The sequence below is a fragment of the Aphelocoma coerulescens genome, chromosome 5 (genome assembly GCF_041296385.1).
Source record: "Aphelocoma coerulescens isolate FSJ_1873_10779 chromosome 5, UR_Acoe_1.0, whole genome shotgun sequence".
Lineage (NCBI taxonomy): Eukaryota > Metazoa > Chordata > Aves > Passeriformes > Corvidae > Aphelocoma > Aphelocoma coerulescens.
This window is the reverse complement of record NC_091019.1, coordinates 32,748,540-32,765,380: the sequence shown is the minus strand read 5'-3', so window position 1 is coordinate 32,765,380 and position 16,841 is coordinate 32,748,540. Positions and strand designations below refer to the sequence as shown.

Here is a 16,841-nt window from a genome sequence, read left to right as displayed (position 1 = left end):
AGCTGAGAGCATGAACTGAAGCTTTTGCTCTAGTTCAGTTTACACAGATCAGTGCTTCTCCACGGCTGCAGTTCTGCAGATCCTTAGCATACATGCATAGCCATGGCAAAGCTTAGCACTGGCTTACATGTTTGCAAGATGCTGGTAAATAATTTCCCTCCTCCATGAGTCAAAAAATCTTATCAAAATGACTCCATGAGAAGACTGAGAAGGTTAAGGCAGTGAGGTGGGCATGCTGGTGTAGGAGTTTTATACCGGCGTGGGAACTAGAGCCCAAGTTCCACTTTTCCTAGGCAAGGATCTAATCAGTAGGCTGAAGTGGGGAGCATGTTAATTTCTCACTGCTTTCTTTCAATACCCTTAGTATTGCCGACTGATCATCTTAGTCTTCCTGCTTTCCACTCTATTCTGTACTGGGCTTGGTGGACTCTTGCTTCCCCCTTCAGAGTGCAAGGGATGTCAGTACCTTGTGGTGGATCCCCCTCAGTGGCAAGGCATCTAAGAGGCAGAGCCTCAAATATTCAGCCAGACAATGCTCTGGCTTTTTGGTGACCCAGTGTCTTCAGACAGCCTTGTACCAAGCAATACTGTGACTCATACACTGCCCTCTGGGTCAGCAAAACTGTACCAAACACCCTATTCACCCATCTTCCCAAAAGTCTGAACAAACTGTTCGTTGGAATAGTAGCATTATGGGTCTGAACTCCAAATTCAGATCTAAGTCAATTCAAATTTGTTTGCAGCCTAAATATTTACTAAAAAATTATTTTTCTGCATTCAGATTTAGAAAACAGAAAAGGAGGAAAATATTAAACCCACCTACTACTGCTTCCAGATTTCTACAGCTGCTACAACTTGCACGTCAGAGAAGAGCTAGCAAAATGCAGCAACTGACCTATGTTCACTGAATTTAAAGGCCAAGGACTGATTACTGAAAATTACCTCCACATTTCCAGACCAAAATTCCTGTAATTCCTGGAGGTATGAATAAAGGAGTAAATAGGGAGTGAATAAAGACATGTGCTGGCTGATATGATCTCCCTCGTTAGGCTTATTAGTTTAAGTGCTATGTTGAGCCACTATACTAATTCTAGCTTCAAAAGAAATTAATCTCTGCTAGCCACATGGTCTCCATGGCCACTGTGGCTAGTGGGCTTTGTTCCCACCAGGCTTCTGATGCAGAAGTCTCATTAATGAATCAGGTGTGGGCACCTTTTTGAGTACACTACAAATGTCTTGTCTATGTTCTAAGCCATTGCTGGGTCAAAAACTACAGCATTAAGTAACCTACACAGACTTGTTTCCTGGACTACCTTTCTTTTCATTAGAGTCTGTGCCACAAGGATGCACGTGGTCCTGCTGAAAGTGATTTGTTTTAAACCAAGTGAAGCAACTATATAGGTATGCTCTGACCTTCTGTCACACTTTTCAAAGACAAAATGAAGTCTTCCAGTAGCCAGCACACGAAAGGGAGTATAGCTTGGAGTAAGATGGCTCATGGGCTCTCTGTCTGGTACCCCCAATCTGCTGGCCTTTCACTGATCTGTCTTCGTCAAGCAAGGAAAGTCTCTCTGCTTCAACACCTGGTTGAAGCAAAGTAGTACCCATTATATTTTGGGTAGCCTGCTCACAGAAGACTGTAACCACAAACCTGACATTCTTCACATTCTTCTTCAGTTTCTCCACGGAAATCAGCTTGTGGCTCAGTTAAGGAGACTAACCTGCATGGCCCATCTTCCCAAAAAGGTCAGATTGGGACACCTGATCCCCTTCCAGCTCTGACAGTGGCTGAAGCCAGCCAACAGGAGCTTCTCTTCCTTTAACAGGAAGAGCACATACTTATAGTCAAGCATCAGGACTGTGGATATTAGCTGAATTAAATGGTTTAGTGGGCTAAGACAGAAGGTCCTATCAAATTAGGACATCCCTATTTAATAAAATTTAATATAGCAACATCCTTCTGGGTACAGTATTGGGAGGCTTGGTACACATATTTCCTTTCTCTGATGTCAGATGCAAGTCAGCACAATTCTTCCTGTGACAGGTCAAGTGATTAGGTTTCAACAAAAAGGAGCCTAGGCACTTAACACCTGGGAGTTTTAGCACTGGGCTCGAACGTCTGTCCTTCTCCCTACTCAGCTAAGGGATTTTTCTCATTCCTCACTAATGCTGGCAACAGGTACTTAGAGCAATCAGACATTATCACCTCTCTGGTCTTTATTAATTCCTAGCTTAGTATCAGCTACTTAGTAAGCAATAAAAAAAGCTGAACTAATAGCATGGGTGCTGCTTCCTTTCTTTGTTCTGTATGAAAACACTGGGTCATGGAGCCACATGGGCAGGCTGTGATCTGCAATGCTTTAGACCATTATTGCCATTTGCCAGGGTATTCTATAAGGGGAAAAACCACAGGTAGTAAATGAACAGACGTACAGAGATCATAGGGAAGGTGATGTAGGGAATATGGGTAGACCATAAAGTCATAAAGGCTGCAAGAATTTCAGGTCCAGCAGAATAGCTTTGCAGCTGTGCCTGTGCTGTGAATTAGCTGCCACACAGACCTGCCAGTTGCACAGGCAAGCCTAGGGACACAGGTATGAAGTATTGCTCCTGTGAAAATAAAACCCCGTGACTACTGAGCAGCTCTTGCATGCCTGGGAATAATCACTGTGAACCTTTCATCTTTGCAAAGATTGCAAAGAAGTCCTGTGTTCCCTGTATTTGGTGTTCAAAAAGAGGCTTTCCCATATTTGTCCAGCCAAGTAAAACTTCATCCTTTTCCTTCTCTCTCTTACCTTAACTCTCCATTAACCCTTAGCTTTAGTACAGGACCTCAGAGAATGATATATTTTCTTCCTATCCCCTGGTTCCCAGTATTTCTAAGCCTCAATTTGTCATTCCCAAGAGGGAAGGGACAAGAGCTTTGAGCTCTTAAATCCTGCTGTCGGCTCTTGCCTGAAAGAGGTAAGTAGGGAAACTGATGGAAAGCTGAAGAAAGGAGCCTGTCCCTTGTCAGCATTCACCTGTAATGGACTCAAAATGTGGGGTTAAATACCATAACTAGATCCGAGAACATAAATGAATGGGGTACTTACACAGTTTCATCATTCTTGAACTCCAATTCCCCGTAAGTGTCTTCAAAGTCTTCTCCACCTCCTTTGGCTGTCCCTTCTACTGTCCTAAATGGCACTATGACTGTACCCCGCGCACCTGATGTCCTTAGGACTTTGACTTCCATCACACCAATGCTCTCACTGACATGTATAATGTCACACTCAAATGTGAAGATGCCAGCATGGTCATCATCCAGGATAGTCACTGTGGCCACACAAGGAGAAGCCAATATGGCCTTTGGGTATGGGGAGTTACTGAGCTCTGGAGGTTCCTCGCTCTCCACCACACGGAGGTTACTGAGCCGCACAAAGAAATGCTCATCTTCCTCAAATATGTCATCATCAATAATTCCCACTGAGAACTCCTTCTGGGTCTCCCCAGATTTCAAGACAACGGTCCCCTCTGTGAACTCATAGTCAGCACCAGCATTGGCAGAGCCATCCTCTGTTTTATAGTCCACATAGATGGTCTTGGACATGTCCCCTCCTTTCCGCACCACTGTCAGGAGAACAGCACCACAGTTCTCAAGACACTGGTAGGAGCATGGGTCAAAATAAATTTTGGAGATGAACTCCTCGGGTTCCTCTGGCCGCACCTCATGCAAGCTAGTGGTTCTCTTGGCTTGCTCAGCTGCGTGCTTCTTCAGAATATTGCCAGCCCCCGTCATCATTCTGGTTGCTTGAATGCGATAAAAGGCTCTGCTCTTCTGCTGATGAGACAAGGCATAGTAGTTGGCCATCTCCACCAGCTGGTCCAAGTCCTTTTCTGGGTGCTTTTGCCTCAGGTCCTTTAGGATCCGGATCATCTCTTTGCGAGATTCATCCACCTCCTTCCCCTCCATAGTCACTAAGTTCCCATCCAGAAAGTGAGAGTTCATCATCTTGCCATCCATCTCAATTCCCTTAGGGTGATCACCTTCTGATTCTATGATAATGCCCCTGTGCTTGTCAGTACGGTACTTTTTGTGCATATACTTATAGAAAAGCAGACGTCTATCTGCAATCCAGGCCAGAACGACACAAAGTGGAAAGAAGAAAAGCGTGAGCAGGCCTTCCCAAACCTGAACCACACCTGGAGAGAAGACAGCAAGGATCATGTACAACCAGATGTAAGCAAAGATGCTCCATGCAGCTGTGACAAAGAAAACCCTCAGGTGTTTTATCTTCCTGGTTTCCCCATCAGGGATCACATAGACACAGATGGCAATGATGATAAACATATTGAAAGCAGCACTGCCAACAATTGTAGATGGCCCCAGGTCTCCAGCTATGAATCCATGCCCGCACACTTCTATCAGGGACAAGAGGATCTCGGGAGCAGAGGAGCCCAGAGCCATGAGGGTCAAGTTGGAAACCGTTTCATTCCAAATCCGAATGGTGGTTGTTGTGGTCTCTCCATTGGGTTTCTTAATTGTTATTTCTTTCTCCTGTGATGTAATGACCTCTATAGATGCCATGAAACGATCTGCAATGATGGAGACTCCAAGGAACATGTAGATCAGTGCTACAAAGTATACGATAACACGTGCAATTTTGTCCCCAAGGGATGGGTTTTCTGGGTACCATATTGGCAGGATAACACCCTCCTTGCAGTCAAAAGATCCTGAACACGAGCTGTTTTGTACTGTACTGGTTGAGTCTCCCGTCAGGCCAGCATCCACCTGCAAACCATGCAAAAACAGCACAAAAGTAACCAGCCCAAAATGGAGGAAGGCCGAGGTGACAGGCTGCAAGCTTAACCACGCCATACACAAGATGCAACTTCCACTGTGTAGATCCAAAAAGGCCGAGAACCTGAAACAAACAAAACAGAGAGGGGGAAGGGAAGCATGAGAGAGAAGGAAGATGCAACATTTACCCAAACGCACTTCAGTATCTCACCACTGAAGAGTACTGGTACAGATGCATGGGTTGTCTCTCTGTCACTCTGAAGAAGGTACTTAAGCAAGGACTCTAAGAAACTGCAGCATTTACATGCCCTGCAGATGAAGATCAATTGCTAGAAAAGTAATTCACAGGAAAAGTGTATATATATATTTTATATATATATAAAGATAGCTAGTTCCTGACCTGCAGCATGTGCAACAGGAGAACTGAGTGCTCAGCTGCCACTCACCTAGTGATGCCACGGTGATCCCAGCACATAGCACTTCAACTCAGCACAGTCAAACCTAAGGAGCCCCCTGCCTCAGAATCCAGGGAATAAAACAAATCAAGCAATCTCTAGCAACACAAAAAGTACCATTTAAGGCCACTGAGCAATCTCCAAATGAAGTCCATTTGCAGGACGTAATTTGGTTATAAATTATGGAGTATCTTAGTGGCCAAATCATCCCCACAAAGAGCCCCTCCTAACAGGCTGCAGAGTCCGCAGAAGGGTCCTAGGGCTCCCCCAAGCTTCTGATGCACAGGGCCTCCATGTTAGAAGGTAAAGATTTCAACCCAGAAATAGGGCAGAAGACTCATGCTCGGCAAAGCGCCAAAGGCCATTTATCACTAGCCTCTCCTCTGCCATCTGGACAGTCACATTTTAAATCAATAATCCTGCTTTTAAATGGTCACAGAAACCTACAAAAATGCCACATTTAGGAGAAGTTGTGCTCATAAAACTCAGAAGACAGAGCAAAATGCATGTACCCACCAACATTCCCTTTGCATCCCTAAGAAATTGATATATTTTCAAATTTCTTCTAAAATGAAAGTAATCTCTAACCTAAAATACCATAGAAAAACAATGGAGCTGATCAATGTAGCACATAGATTTGGCATATCACTGCCCAATAATACCTTCTATTACTTACAGACTACATTGCTGTAGGGCTTGCACCACTTAAAATTGGATTCTGGACCCTTCACATTATCATGGATCATGCTATTCTCCTTCCTTCATAACGGGCCTCTGGAAAAATTTGATCTCAGGCTTAACTGGCAAATCACATTTGTGAGTCCAGACACAGGCAAGTATCTCACAGGAAACATCAAACTTAATAGTGGCATAATCTACAGCAGTTGGAAGGTTCAAAAGCCTTAACTCCCACTAACTTTCATTGAGGTTTGTACTGCCAAATGAGCAGGCCTGGGATTCATTTCCCCTACTGTAACTACCCAAATCTTGGGCAGCAAGTCAAACAAAGTCTCTTAGGCTCCCTCTGTAGTCAGAGGAAAGAGACACTCATTTCCAGGGGATGATCCTTCCTGTTCCAAGATGTATTTGACCCACATCTCCAAAAGAGATTATGTCCCTTAAGAACTCTCTCTGCTGTCTCCAGAGGGTGCCCAGTCAGGCAGTTTAGAGCAGATGCCTAAACTTCAGATGACAGCAGTTCAAAGACATGAACTGGCTCCTGAACACTTGAGGAGATCCCCCCCTCTCTGAACTGTAAATATTCCAGACAACGTTATCGTGTTATCAGCAGCAATAAATGCATCTCAAATGGCTATTTTATCATCATGTTGTGTCGCTTGCCTGTTTCCAAAAGCGGGTGCAATCTTCCCAATATCAACAAAAAACATTTTCAACTTTCAGATAAAAATCTATAAAGACAGCAAAACAGGATGGAAAGCATGAACATGGACTGCAAATGAACAAAACTGTTCCTGACAGAGCACAGCAGAGGGGAGAGAATTGATTATGCAGTATCAGGATCACAAATCCATATCTGACACCCTTGATATTAAAAAACAATACAGTTCTTCATGCTATGTGGACTAATTCAGAAGAGCAAGATTCTCCCACGTTCACCTACATAACTTCCCACTCCAATGCCTACTTATCTATCCTCCTGTCTCCCCTAGCCCCAGTGACTGATCGAGCTCCCAGGGATCAGAGGGACCTCAGCCCCAGTGAGGGCTGTTAGACCCAGCCCCAGCCTTGAAGTCTCGCTAAAACACCCCACTGCCTGCACAGCTCAGGGTCACAGGGAGGACTGAACTGCCCAGCACATATGACTTAGATTCAGTTTGATGCTCCCATTTTGTCCTCCTTCCTTCTCTACATGGTATTTGCCTAGCTTTCTGGTTGCAGGGTGTTAGGAAACCTCTGAGAAAGGGCCAGTGAACATGTGCAGGGTGACTATGAGCCGCAAGCCCAAGATCTCCGGGCTGCAAGGTAGATGTGTGCACACGACAGCAAAGATGACACATTCCAGGTGCCTCTGACGCAAGGTGCACACAGAGACCAGCTGCATGAGCACAGCAGCTCCAAAAACACCCCAGGCACATCAGATCATCCTTTTCCATACTGCAACTGCTGGCAGGTATCCACCAACCTCTTGACACTTTCAGCTCCCAGCTCCTACTTAACTGTACCACAGCCAGTAGGTGCTGTGTCTTCCAAGATCAGCCATGTAGAAATGGCTTACAGAAAGACAGGAGTCATTTCAAAAACATATAAGTGACTCAAGCACCTAAATTTGGTTTCAAAAATAATTTAGGAGTCTAACTATCACTTAAATTCAGAGCATTGTCTAGGAATAGCGCAATGACTAAACTGCCCTCTGAAATAAATCACTGCTACCACCAACCTCCTTCTCTGTGGGACAAACAACTTCTGTAATTAACACTGTCTACCTTCTGCAATGCCATGATGGCTTCTATTGCTAGGTATTCCTCAACACACTCCAGGACCTTGCTAGTTCTGCTTAAATTTTTAATTTCATTTTAAGCAGAAGGTAATTTTACTATTATTTATCAAACTAATAGTACATTATTTCAAAGACAATCTCTACCGGGGTAGCCTCTGTTTATGTGTTAGGACCTCCAAATTCAGGCTATATGTTGCAGACTAAAATCTCAGAATTTGGGAACAATTTTTCTTCGCTGATTTTCACTTGCTTTGACATCAAGTGGAGGTCACAATCATTTTTCTAAAATGATACAATAATGCAATTCTTTGTCATAGATGAAACTTCCCAGTGGGATCAACAGGAACTTTGCTCACAGCCATGCTGTCTAATAAGATCTTAATATGTGTTCATTAACATGAAAAACAGTAACCTAACCGATCTGAAAAACACAGTTAAGAATTCTTGTGGTTTTCCCCCTATGGAGAACTGTGGCAAAAATGCTTTATAACAGAATAAAAGCATTAAATTGAAAACTGCTCTGAAGAAAACATTCAGGTAAAAGTTTAGCACACAGGTAGCAGAGGACAGAAGAGTTAAAACTCACTCTGTGGCTCCAGGTCAGCAAGGTTGCTTACACAAGGTGCAAGTTCTCCCTCAGATATATCTACTAAACTCAGTCCAAAAACCAGTGGAGGGGAACTCCAGAGCCTGCCCAGAGCGCAGCAGACACATCCCCCACTCCCCCTCTGAGCAGCAGCATTGAACTCAGCAGGGCTGGCTATGACCAGAGCCAACCTTCAGAGTGAGACCTGCTCTGAGCACCAAGCCTCCAGGTGGCCTTGCAGCACAATCCTGAGTCACTCCTAGGCACTCAGGAGGCGTCACGGTGTCACCCCTCTGACACCAGTGCGACAAAACACATCCACATCTGGTGCAGAGAGGTGTCATTCCAGCAATGTCACTGCCCTGGCCCTATGGGATGCCAACAACAGGAGGCTGCGGCAACAGCAGAAAGTTAATTGGTACTGGGTGATCATGAGGATCATAATTTCCACTACCTCTTTGCTATCAGACATCATTTTCTCCCACAGGTCTCTGCCCTAATACTGTTTCCAAACTGAATACACACAAATAAGGGCATAGGCAGTTAGGGGACCAGAAAGTGTCCCCTGTCTGGTAGGGTGAGTTCAAAGCAATCAATCAATGCAAAAGAGAGACAAAGCGCTGTGAGCATCACCAGGATAAGCAAGCATTCAACAGCAAGGCTCTGGGAAGACATATAGGAGTTATTTTAGCAGAAGGAACTCCTTCTACAAGAGTTGACAATGGTCACACGATCTAGAAATGCATAAATAGAACCCATAAACAAAAAGATGAGTCTTGAAATATTTTTGAAGACAGACCAGAAGGCAGTATGGACCATGCTCATCACAATGAAGGTCTCTTCCAACCTAAACCACTTTATGGTTCTACGAGACAATTCTATGATATAATAGCTTGAGTTTCAGAAGACTGATGGTTTGTCTATTGTGGATTTGTATTTGGCATAAAGCTGGCAAGGCTATACTGATCCCTTATAATTTAGCTTTTTATATACAGCTTCTCACATGACTCTAAAGGTAAGACATCAAGTGGAGGTCAAAGGAAGCATTTACAAGAAATTAAATCAAGAGGCAACATAACACAGTGATGGCTGATAATACATAACCTCTACATGCTGGGTTCCCAGAGTGACTGCTCATTAAATACAAAACCAAAGGCAACCCCCTAAGTCCCTAAAGGGTGTACCTTTGAAGGCCTTTCAAATAAATACCTCCTTTAATCCTTTACTCCTGTCTAGTCTCCATTTCTAGGAGGCCTCTTAAGGCATCAAATTTCTGATTTAGGCAAAATTCCACTTAAACCGTCACAAAAACCTTTGGATTTGACCTGCAAATAAGCTTAAGTTTTCTGGCACCTCCCTCTGCTTCCCCTCTTCCTCCCACTTCCCAAATAAATGAGACATGGGAGTACATCTGTGGCCATACATCCTCTCTCCCTGCTTTGAGACTAGCCAGGAAAGGCAGCTGATTAGATCTCGGCACAGGGTGAGCCCCACTCAGGCATGGGTGCTGCACTGGGGCCAGGCAGAGATGGCTCAAGATGCACTTGACAAGCATCTTTCCCACACAGAGCAGATACAGCACTGCTATCAACATCATCTTAACAGTCCCGCTGCAAAGCTGGGGAGACAGAAACAAGGCTCAGCTTAACAACATGACTTCACATTGCTCAGTTCCAAAGCACATAAAAGCTTTTTGATTGAACACACAGGGTTTTTTATAACCATGAGCAAAAACTGAAATTATAGCCTTTCTGCCAAAGAACACAAATAACTGAGTTTTCACAGAGGAGGTATTATACCTAATGCACACTCCTCCCTCCCCCAAAATAAAAACACAGCAAAATACTTCATACAAAACAAAGTCTATTTTTCAATTGTCTCCATTGAAATGCTACTGAGCCCTTTGCTCTTCACTACAAGAGTAGTATCCAGAATGCAAGTTCAGAGGTACCTGCAAGCCAAAAGCCACTGCAGTATAATTAGATCCATTTTGTCTGACAAGTACAAATTTCCAACACAGACTAGGCCTTAAACTGTCAGACTGATGACACACACCTGCCTATCTGAAACGAGCACAACCAAGGAGCCCAAGCTGACTTTACACAGGTTATGACACAGCAAATAGGCAGTTTACCTCTCTACTACTGCACCAGCTAGTTTTTATGAGGGAAAGAGCACCATAACTCAACTCATGTCTAGGCCATGACAGATCCCCACAGTTCGGCTCAATGAAAAAGTTATGGCAGAGAGCTGTAGGTGCTTGATGCTTTGCACTTCACAGTAAACATGCCAAAGTCCAGAATTAGCTGCCTATGGATTAATCCCCTTGGTATGTGTCAAAAGCAGCCTTTGTTTTCTCTCAAGATGGTGTAGAAAGCTACCATAAAAAAAGCTACCAGCTCTCTTAGCAAGTCTTTAATATTTACAAGCTGGTGTCTCTACTAATTTGAGCAGTACCTACCATTCTAGCATGGTAAATGGGTGTTAACTGACATAACAACTCAAGTCTACTAATTCCTTATAGAAATGCTGCAGTGATGAGATCCAGTTACAGTTGGTGATCCCAGGGGCTGGCCCCAGCAGAGCACAAGTCTGTGTACAGCTAGAACAACCTCCAAACACTCAACTCGCCCTGGGGAACCAGTCCATGCTGGTTTTTCTGTATTTTAGTAACCATGATGCTCCTGGAAAAGCAGGGGCATAAATAGCTAACCCATAAAGATGCCTGTACTTAATTGTCCCCTTCCAATACCCCACTGACTGCACTTGACTGGCCAGATATTTTATTTCCTTTCTCACACCTGACCTGAAAAATATCTGTATAGGCTAGCAGACATATGGATAGAGGAGCTGCAGTCTATGCTCTGTACACAGACATGTACAGGAGGTAGCAGACACTGCAGAAAACCTTCAGTGGGCAGCCACAGCCACACTTTAAGAGCCATCCTTATTTATGGCATGGGGTAGTGCAGCCTCCTTCAGAGCCACGCTGTATTTGCTCTTCCACTCCCCATATACATCCATGTCTGAGACTCCTCAGCCTGAGAGACAGCAAGAGTTACTCTTTTTTTCCCCAGAACCATAGCCTTTTTTACATTCAAAAAACAAAACCTGGTATTTAGGCTGACAGAGAGATTAGTAGTGCGCACCCTCCTGCTTAAAAGGCAGTATTATCTGCTCAGATATAGATGAGGTTTTTTTCTTTTCATGAATAGTACACAATCTCACTGTTGTTTTTCCAGGACTTTCAAGCAGGCAATTCACACAGGAGAGAGCAGGGATCTCTGGAAGCCATCTAGTTCAAGCCCCTGGCTCAAGTAGGGCCACCCAGAGCCAGTTGCCCAGGACCACATCCAGCTGGCTTTTGAATATATTCAAAAATATACTTGAGGATATTCAAACACAACCTCTCTGGTCCACCTGTGCCCGTGCTCAGTCACCCACACAGTAAGAGAGTAAGAATCACAGCCATGGGGTCCAGGCCTGCTTTTGACCACCACATCCAGGTGTCAGTGTATGGGAACCCAGAGCAAACTCAACCCATGTTCAAACTGCACTGGGAGGTCACCGCAGTGCCTCGGTGACAACCACACATGCATTTGGCAAAAGTCACTGTTGTGACCTTTCAGAAGTCACTGGGAAGCCTTCGTTGCTCATTTAGAGGCATGTCGTCAAGCATTGGTCCTTTCAATGCATTTAGAGTAATTTCTAAACACAATTAAAGCCTTTAGGTGCTTTTATCCCAGTGCAGGTGAATACACTATTCTTCCCAGTATGAATGGCCCCAAACTAAGAGGGCAGGTACTTTCAGCCACATTCTCCAGACTCCTGCTTTTATGCTCATGATGTGAAAGGCCCAGTGAAGACGCTGGAAGTTCTTCCTCTTAAGTTTAGGAGGTTGAGGGAAATAAAGAGGTGGAGTTACTTGGTCACTCACCCAATGGTCCCCCTGCCTCTTCCATGGACTGCAGCTTAAGGAGACAACGTGGAACACCTGAAAGACATGGAGTTGTTGCACCAGGCACTGGCTCCTCTGCTGCAGCCCTCAAGGCACTGGTTTTCATCACACTGTCTTGCTGGTTTATTAAGAGCAGTGAAGACCATTTGGGGAGGAGCAGCAGGGGAAGGGGAAAAACATTTCAGCAGTGTGAGGAAAACTTCTTGTCAGTGAAAGACACTTTATGTACTGCCCGTGGCAGCACACAGGGTGCGTTATTTACTGCTCCTGCTTCACAGACATATTATACTGCTGGTTCAGGTGCCACCATCAGAGTGCAACTTATCTCCTAGTGACTCACAGCATCCTACAGATGACAGCAGCAACTCTGACATTTCTTTAGCATTCTGGTGACAGATCTGCAACTGCTACAATTAAAGACCCTAGGATTTGTTGTCAACAGTGCGTTTGTGCTGCAGAGTGCGTAGTTATCTGCACATAGAGGTGGGCTAAAATGGTACATAAGAAGATAAGAGGTGATGTAGTCATACCTCATCTTTAGATCCTGACTTAGTTAAGAAAAATACAGGTTTTTGACAGAAAACATCTATTTGAGGCAAACAAAACAAATCATGTTGTTTTGTGTTGCTGGATTTGATGCAACAAGTAGGCAAGCAGGGAGCCCTTCCCTGGCTGGCTCGCAGGCTCTTGGGACAGCCACCAGCCAGCCATGCTGGGTGCTGATCCCAGATGCTGGGGCACACACTGTTCCCATCCTCTGGAACAGCCTGTTTATTTCTTAGCTTCTCCTTCAAGGAAAAATAAAAACAAAATTTATTATTTTTTGTCTATATACAGCAAAAAAAAAAAAAGAGTTTATACCAAAAATGCCACACCACATAAAGAGAAAGTATAAGCCCTCTGCAAGTCTGTTCAGAAGGGCTCATTCCTGGCTCAGTAAGAAAGAAAATATTTAAAAAGTTAATGGAGGCAGAAGCAGCAAATGGGGCAGTGGGAGACTGGGCAGAAAACCAGGAGGGGAGAGGAGAAGGAAAAGGTTACATTTGGGAAAGCATCTTTACTACTGCAGCAAAAACAAGTCGTTGTTGTTTGTCGTATTAGATAGGAAAAGCCCTCACTTAGCCTAATTAGTACAGATTTCACTTATTTCAGAGTAGCTAGACCAGAGACAGAAGAGTTGCCTGGTCCATGCCTCAGGGACTTCCACTGCATTGTTCCCCTTGTGACCATTATTTCCTAGTACTTTGTCCAGCTGAGTCTTAAATTATCCAAGTGATGGCATTTCCACAACTTCCCATGGAGACTCCACCATGATGTAATTTATCTTGGAGATTTTAGCTGTCTTCCTTATATTTAGGATGAAATTAAGAAAATTTATGTTGCTAGTTCTCATTATTGTGTCCTTGGAGCACTCTCAACCATTCTCCTCCCTGTCTGAGATTTACATGCTTCAGATACTTGTAAATAGCTGTTCTCCTCCACAGCTTTTCTTTGGCCAAAGCACACAAATTTATTTTAATCTCTATAAATTAGCCCAGGCTGCCCTTTAATCATTTATCTTCATCTCCTCTTGATTCTCCATCTTTAAGGCAGTCAGAAGCAGACGGGTATCTGGGAGAGCCACAGCTCAGTGCCTGCTCTCACCAAAACCAGCAGCAGATCTGCTCTCTGCAACAGGAAAAGCCGAGCCCAGGCAGTGAAAACTTGCCTCTCAGCTCTGCTGTACAGCAGTTTTCATGAGATACTGGACTGTTACAAAGGTTGAATCAAGACTGATATACAGAAACTCTCTGTGTTGCTCACTTTTTAAGATCTCTCCACCTGTTTGCTGTGTGTCCCCAGCACAGTGGGGCTGGCACAGGGAGCACAGTGCTGACTGGCATGTGTGGAATGAAAACAGAGATTTCCAGAGTTTCATCCCAAAAGTCAAGGTCTCCAGCTGAGATGAGGGAAATACACTGTAACACGCCCACTGCTTCTGCAGATCTGAGCACAGCAGGAGGCATGAAAAATGCACTGAGCTATGGGTTATCCTCAAAATACCTCCCACTTCACTTGGAAGGTGCCAAAACCTGTAAATTCACCCAATTTGAATACAGTTATCAAATAAGACTCCACACAGCACCCTCACCCTTTGCTGCCATATATCCCCACATCTCTCTTACTGACAATTCAGATATCTTAATCCTTTGGTGTTTTTTCAGCTGCTAATTCTGCAACTGCCTTAAAAAATAAGCCCTCGCATCCACCATGATTAATTCATTCTTCACAAGTCCAGGCTGTTTATTGCTCTTTGTTCATTTATACACTAGCTGTTTACAGATTCTCTTTTAATATTAGCTCTGTTATTTGCTAGAGACTCAAGTCATATTTACCATATGGTAATTGCAGAGATGACATGGACAACAAACAGTGGAAGCTGAGCTGCTACGGCAATTACAGTAAGTGGCAGCAGTCTCCAGGCTATCTGCTGCCCCACCTCCATTTCTTCTCTCCCCACCCTCTGACGGCTTTCCCTGTGGGCTGTATGAAGCCATATGCCACTCTGATCTCTACAGCAAAGACAGGCAGAAATTTGTTCTTCACTATAGAATTACCAGACAGGTTGATTCACCTTTTTCCTTTCAGTTTGTGTTCCAAGTGCAGGTCTGCCCTCCCTGGCTGGCTGCCCTGCTCCATCCTGCCAAGGGCAGGTAATCTGAAATACTGTCTGGAGCTAGACACCCTCAATACCCACATCTTCTTTCTCACCATTACAACCGTACTAACCTCCTCCTCTGCCTCATCCATGGTCTCAGTGTGCCTCAGATATTCCCCCGAAGGAGTTGCAAAGGATCACATTTCAAAGGGTGGTTAGAAGCTTAATGAAGCAGCTCCTTTTAACCCACTTGGGCAGCTGGAACCCACTGAAATCACAGATTTTCCACTGGACACCAAAACATGATTTAAAAATCCTGCAGAAAATCAAGCAGATGACTATGAGAGGCTACTGCTGTTTTCTCCAAAGAAAGACATGAGTTTATTTCTTGATTCCTATCAGGAGCACTGGCAGATTCCATACCCAGATGTCATAGGGCTAAGCCAGGTAAATTCATGACTCGGTCCATTAAGAAGATTCAAAAAAATCAAGATTACCTATATGCGTTTGCCAGCTTGGGGGCAGTGCATACAACAAAGCACTTTGTTTGAAAAGAATGAGATTCTCCCCTGTCATTTCAAACATGCCTGCAATGATACTCTCCCAATTCCCAGCAGTCAGCAAGTCTTAATGTAGATACCAGTGCAGAACGTTTGAAAACTGGATGCAGGGCATCATGTATCAGAAGAATTTTCTAGCAACATATATAATAATCATACTGCTGTTTATCTCCAAAGTGAAGAAACAGCATTTTCCTGGTATTCAGAGCATGCACTTACACCAGCTTCCTCCCCTTAACCCTCCCCTCCAAAAGCCTGTTTTTACACCAAGTCATCTTAAAAATTAGAACTATCTTTCCAGCCTAGTCAATCTGCATACCGTAAGAGGAGGGCTGGCAAGACAGAAGAGAGACAGAGTACTTAGGACTAGATTTTCTCTGGCGTAAATCAGCATAGGTCCAGTGAGCCCCAGTCAGCAGAGCCAGCTTATTATATTGAAAGAGCTGCCTGAGGAACTTTGGCAACATTTCATACAACAGAAACCTCCAAAAGGAAACCTTCATCTATTTCTTCTTCACAACCCACATCACACACAGCAGCTGGGGGGCATCTTCCTACTTCCTTCATACAACTATATTCCTGTCCATCCTGCCCTGGATCCTCCCTCCTCCCAATATTCCATGCTGGCCCCAAATCTGCTACAACTAGTCCTGCCAACAGGAGCAGCAGCTGAGTCATGGGAGATGACCACTTCAGCCAAATGCACTGAAACCAGACAAGAGAAGGAGAACATTCTCCTTCCCCTCACAATCCCTGGCTGCAGCACACAAGGCTTGGAGTCTCTCTCCTCCACCATGTGCCCGGTGTCACCTTGGACCAGCACATGAGGTGCCATATCCTGGAGGTAAAATGACAGGAGTCACTGGCTGAATGTGTGTGCTTGAATAACACACTCATCCCATGCAGCGCTCTCTGTACAATCTATTTAAGCCACCAGGGGAAAAAAGAGGACAGCTTCTATCCTGCCACTGAGGGGCACAGCCTCCATTACGGATGCTAGTAGTCCGTATCTCCACCAGTTTTACTCAGGAGCTTGAGTCCCCTTCGGGGACAGGGACAGCAGAAATTATCTTTTCATCCTTTTCTGCAAAGAGAAGATTAAAACTGAGATGTGTTTAACTTGCTTTCAAGTCCAAATCTCTCCTAAGACCCTGCTACAGCAAGAAAATTGCAGGGTCCCACTCTTGCTGCAAGTTCCAGTGAAGGACTGACTTGAGCAAGAGCTGAGGCAGGAATAACAGCCTGTTTTCACACCCCAGCTAAACATCCATGCCCTACCCCTCCCGCCTCAGCCCAGAAAGACTCTCATGCCCAGCCATACTTCTGTGGTGGTGTCCTGAACCCAGCTCTTCCTGACATTGATGGTGACAGCAGCTCCTGTCATCTGGAAAACCTGTCACAAG

At 44.5% G+C, this 16,841-nt stretch overlaps 1 protein-coding gene across 8 annotated transcripts in view; it reads right to left on the bottom strand.

Annotated features, from left to right (window-relative positions):
* Positions 1-16,841, bottom strand: part of SLC8A3 (solute carrier family 8 member A3) — a 137,040-nt gene that overhangs the window by 88,237 nt on the left and 31,962 nt on the right. For 7 of the 8 annotated variants that reach the window (XM_069017556.1, XM_069017554.1, XM_069017560.1 and 4 more), the window contains one exon: positions 3,096-4,907. In XM_069017556.1, coding sequence (XP_068873657.1) covers positions 3,096-4,861 — 1,766 coding nt within the window. In that variant the 5' untranslated portion in view covers positions 4,862-4,907. Of the gene's footprint in view, positions 1-3,095; positions 4,908-12,219; positions 12,242-16,841 lie in introns of those variants that run through there. The other variant, XM_069017558.1, reaches the window with a different exon arrangement.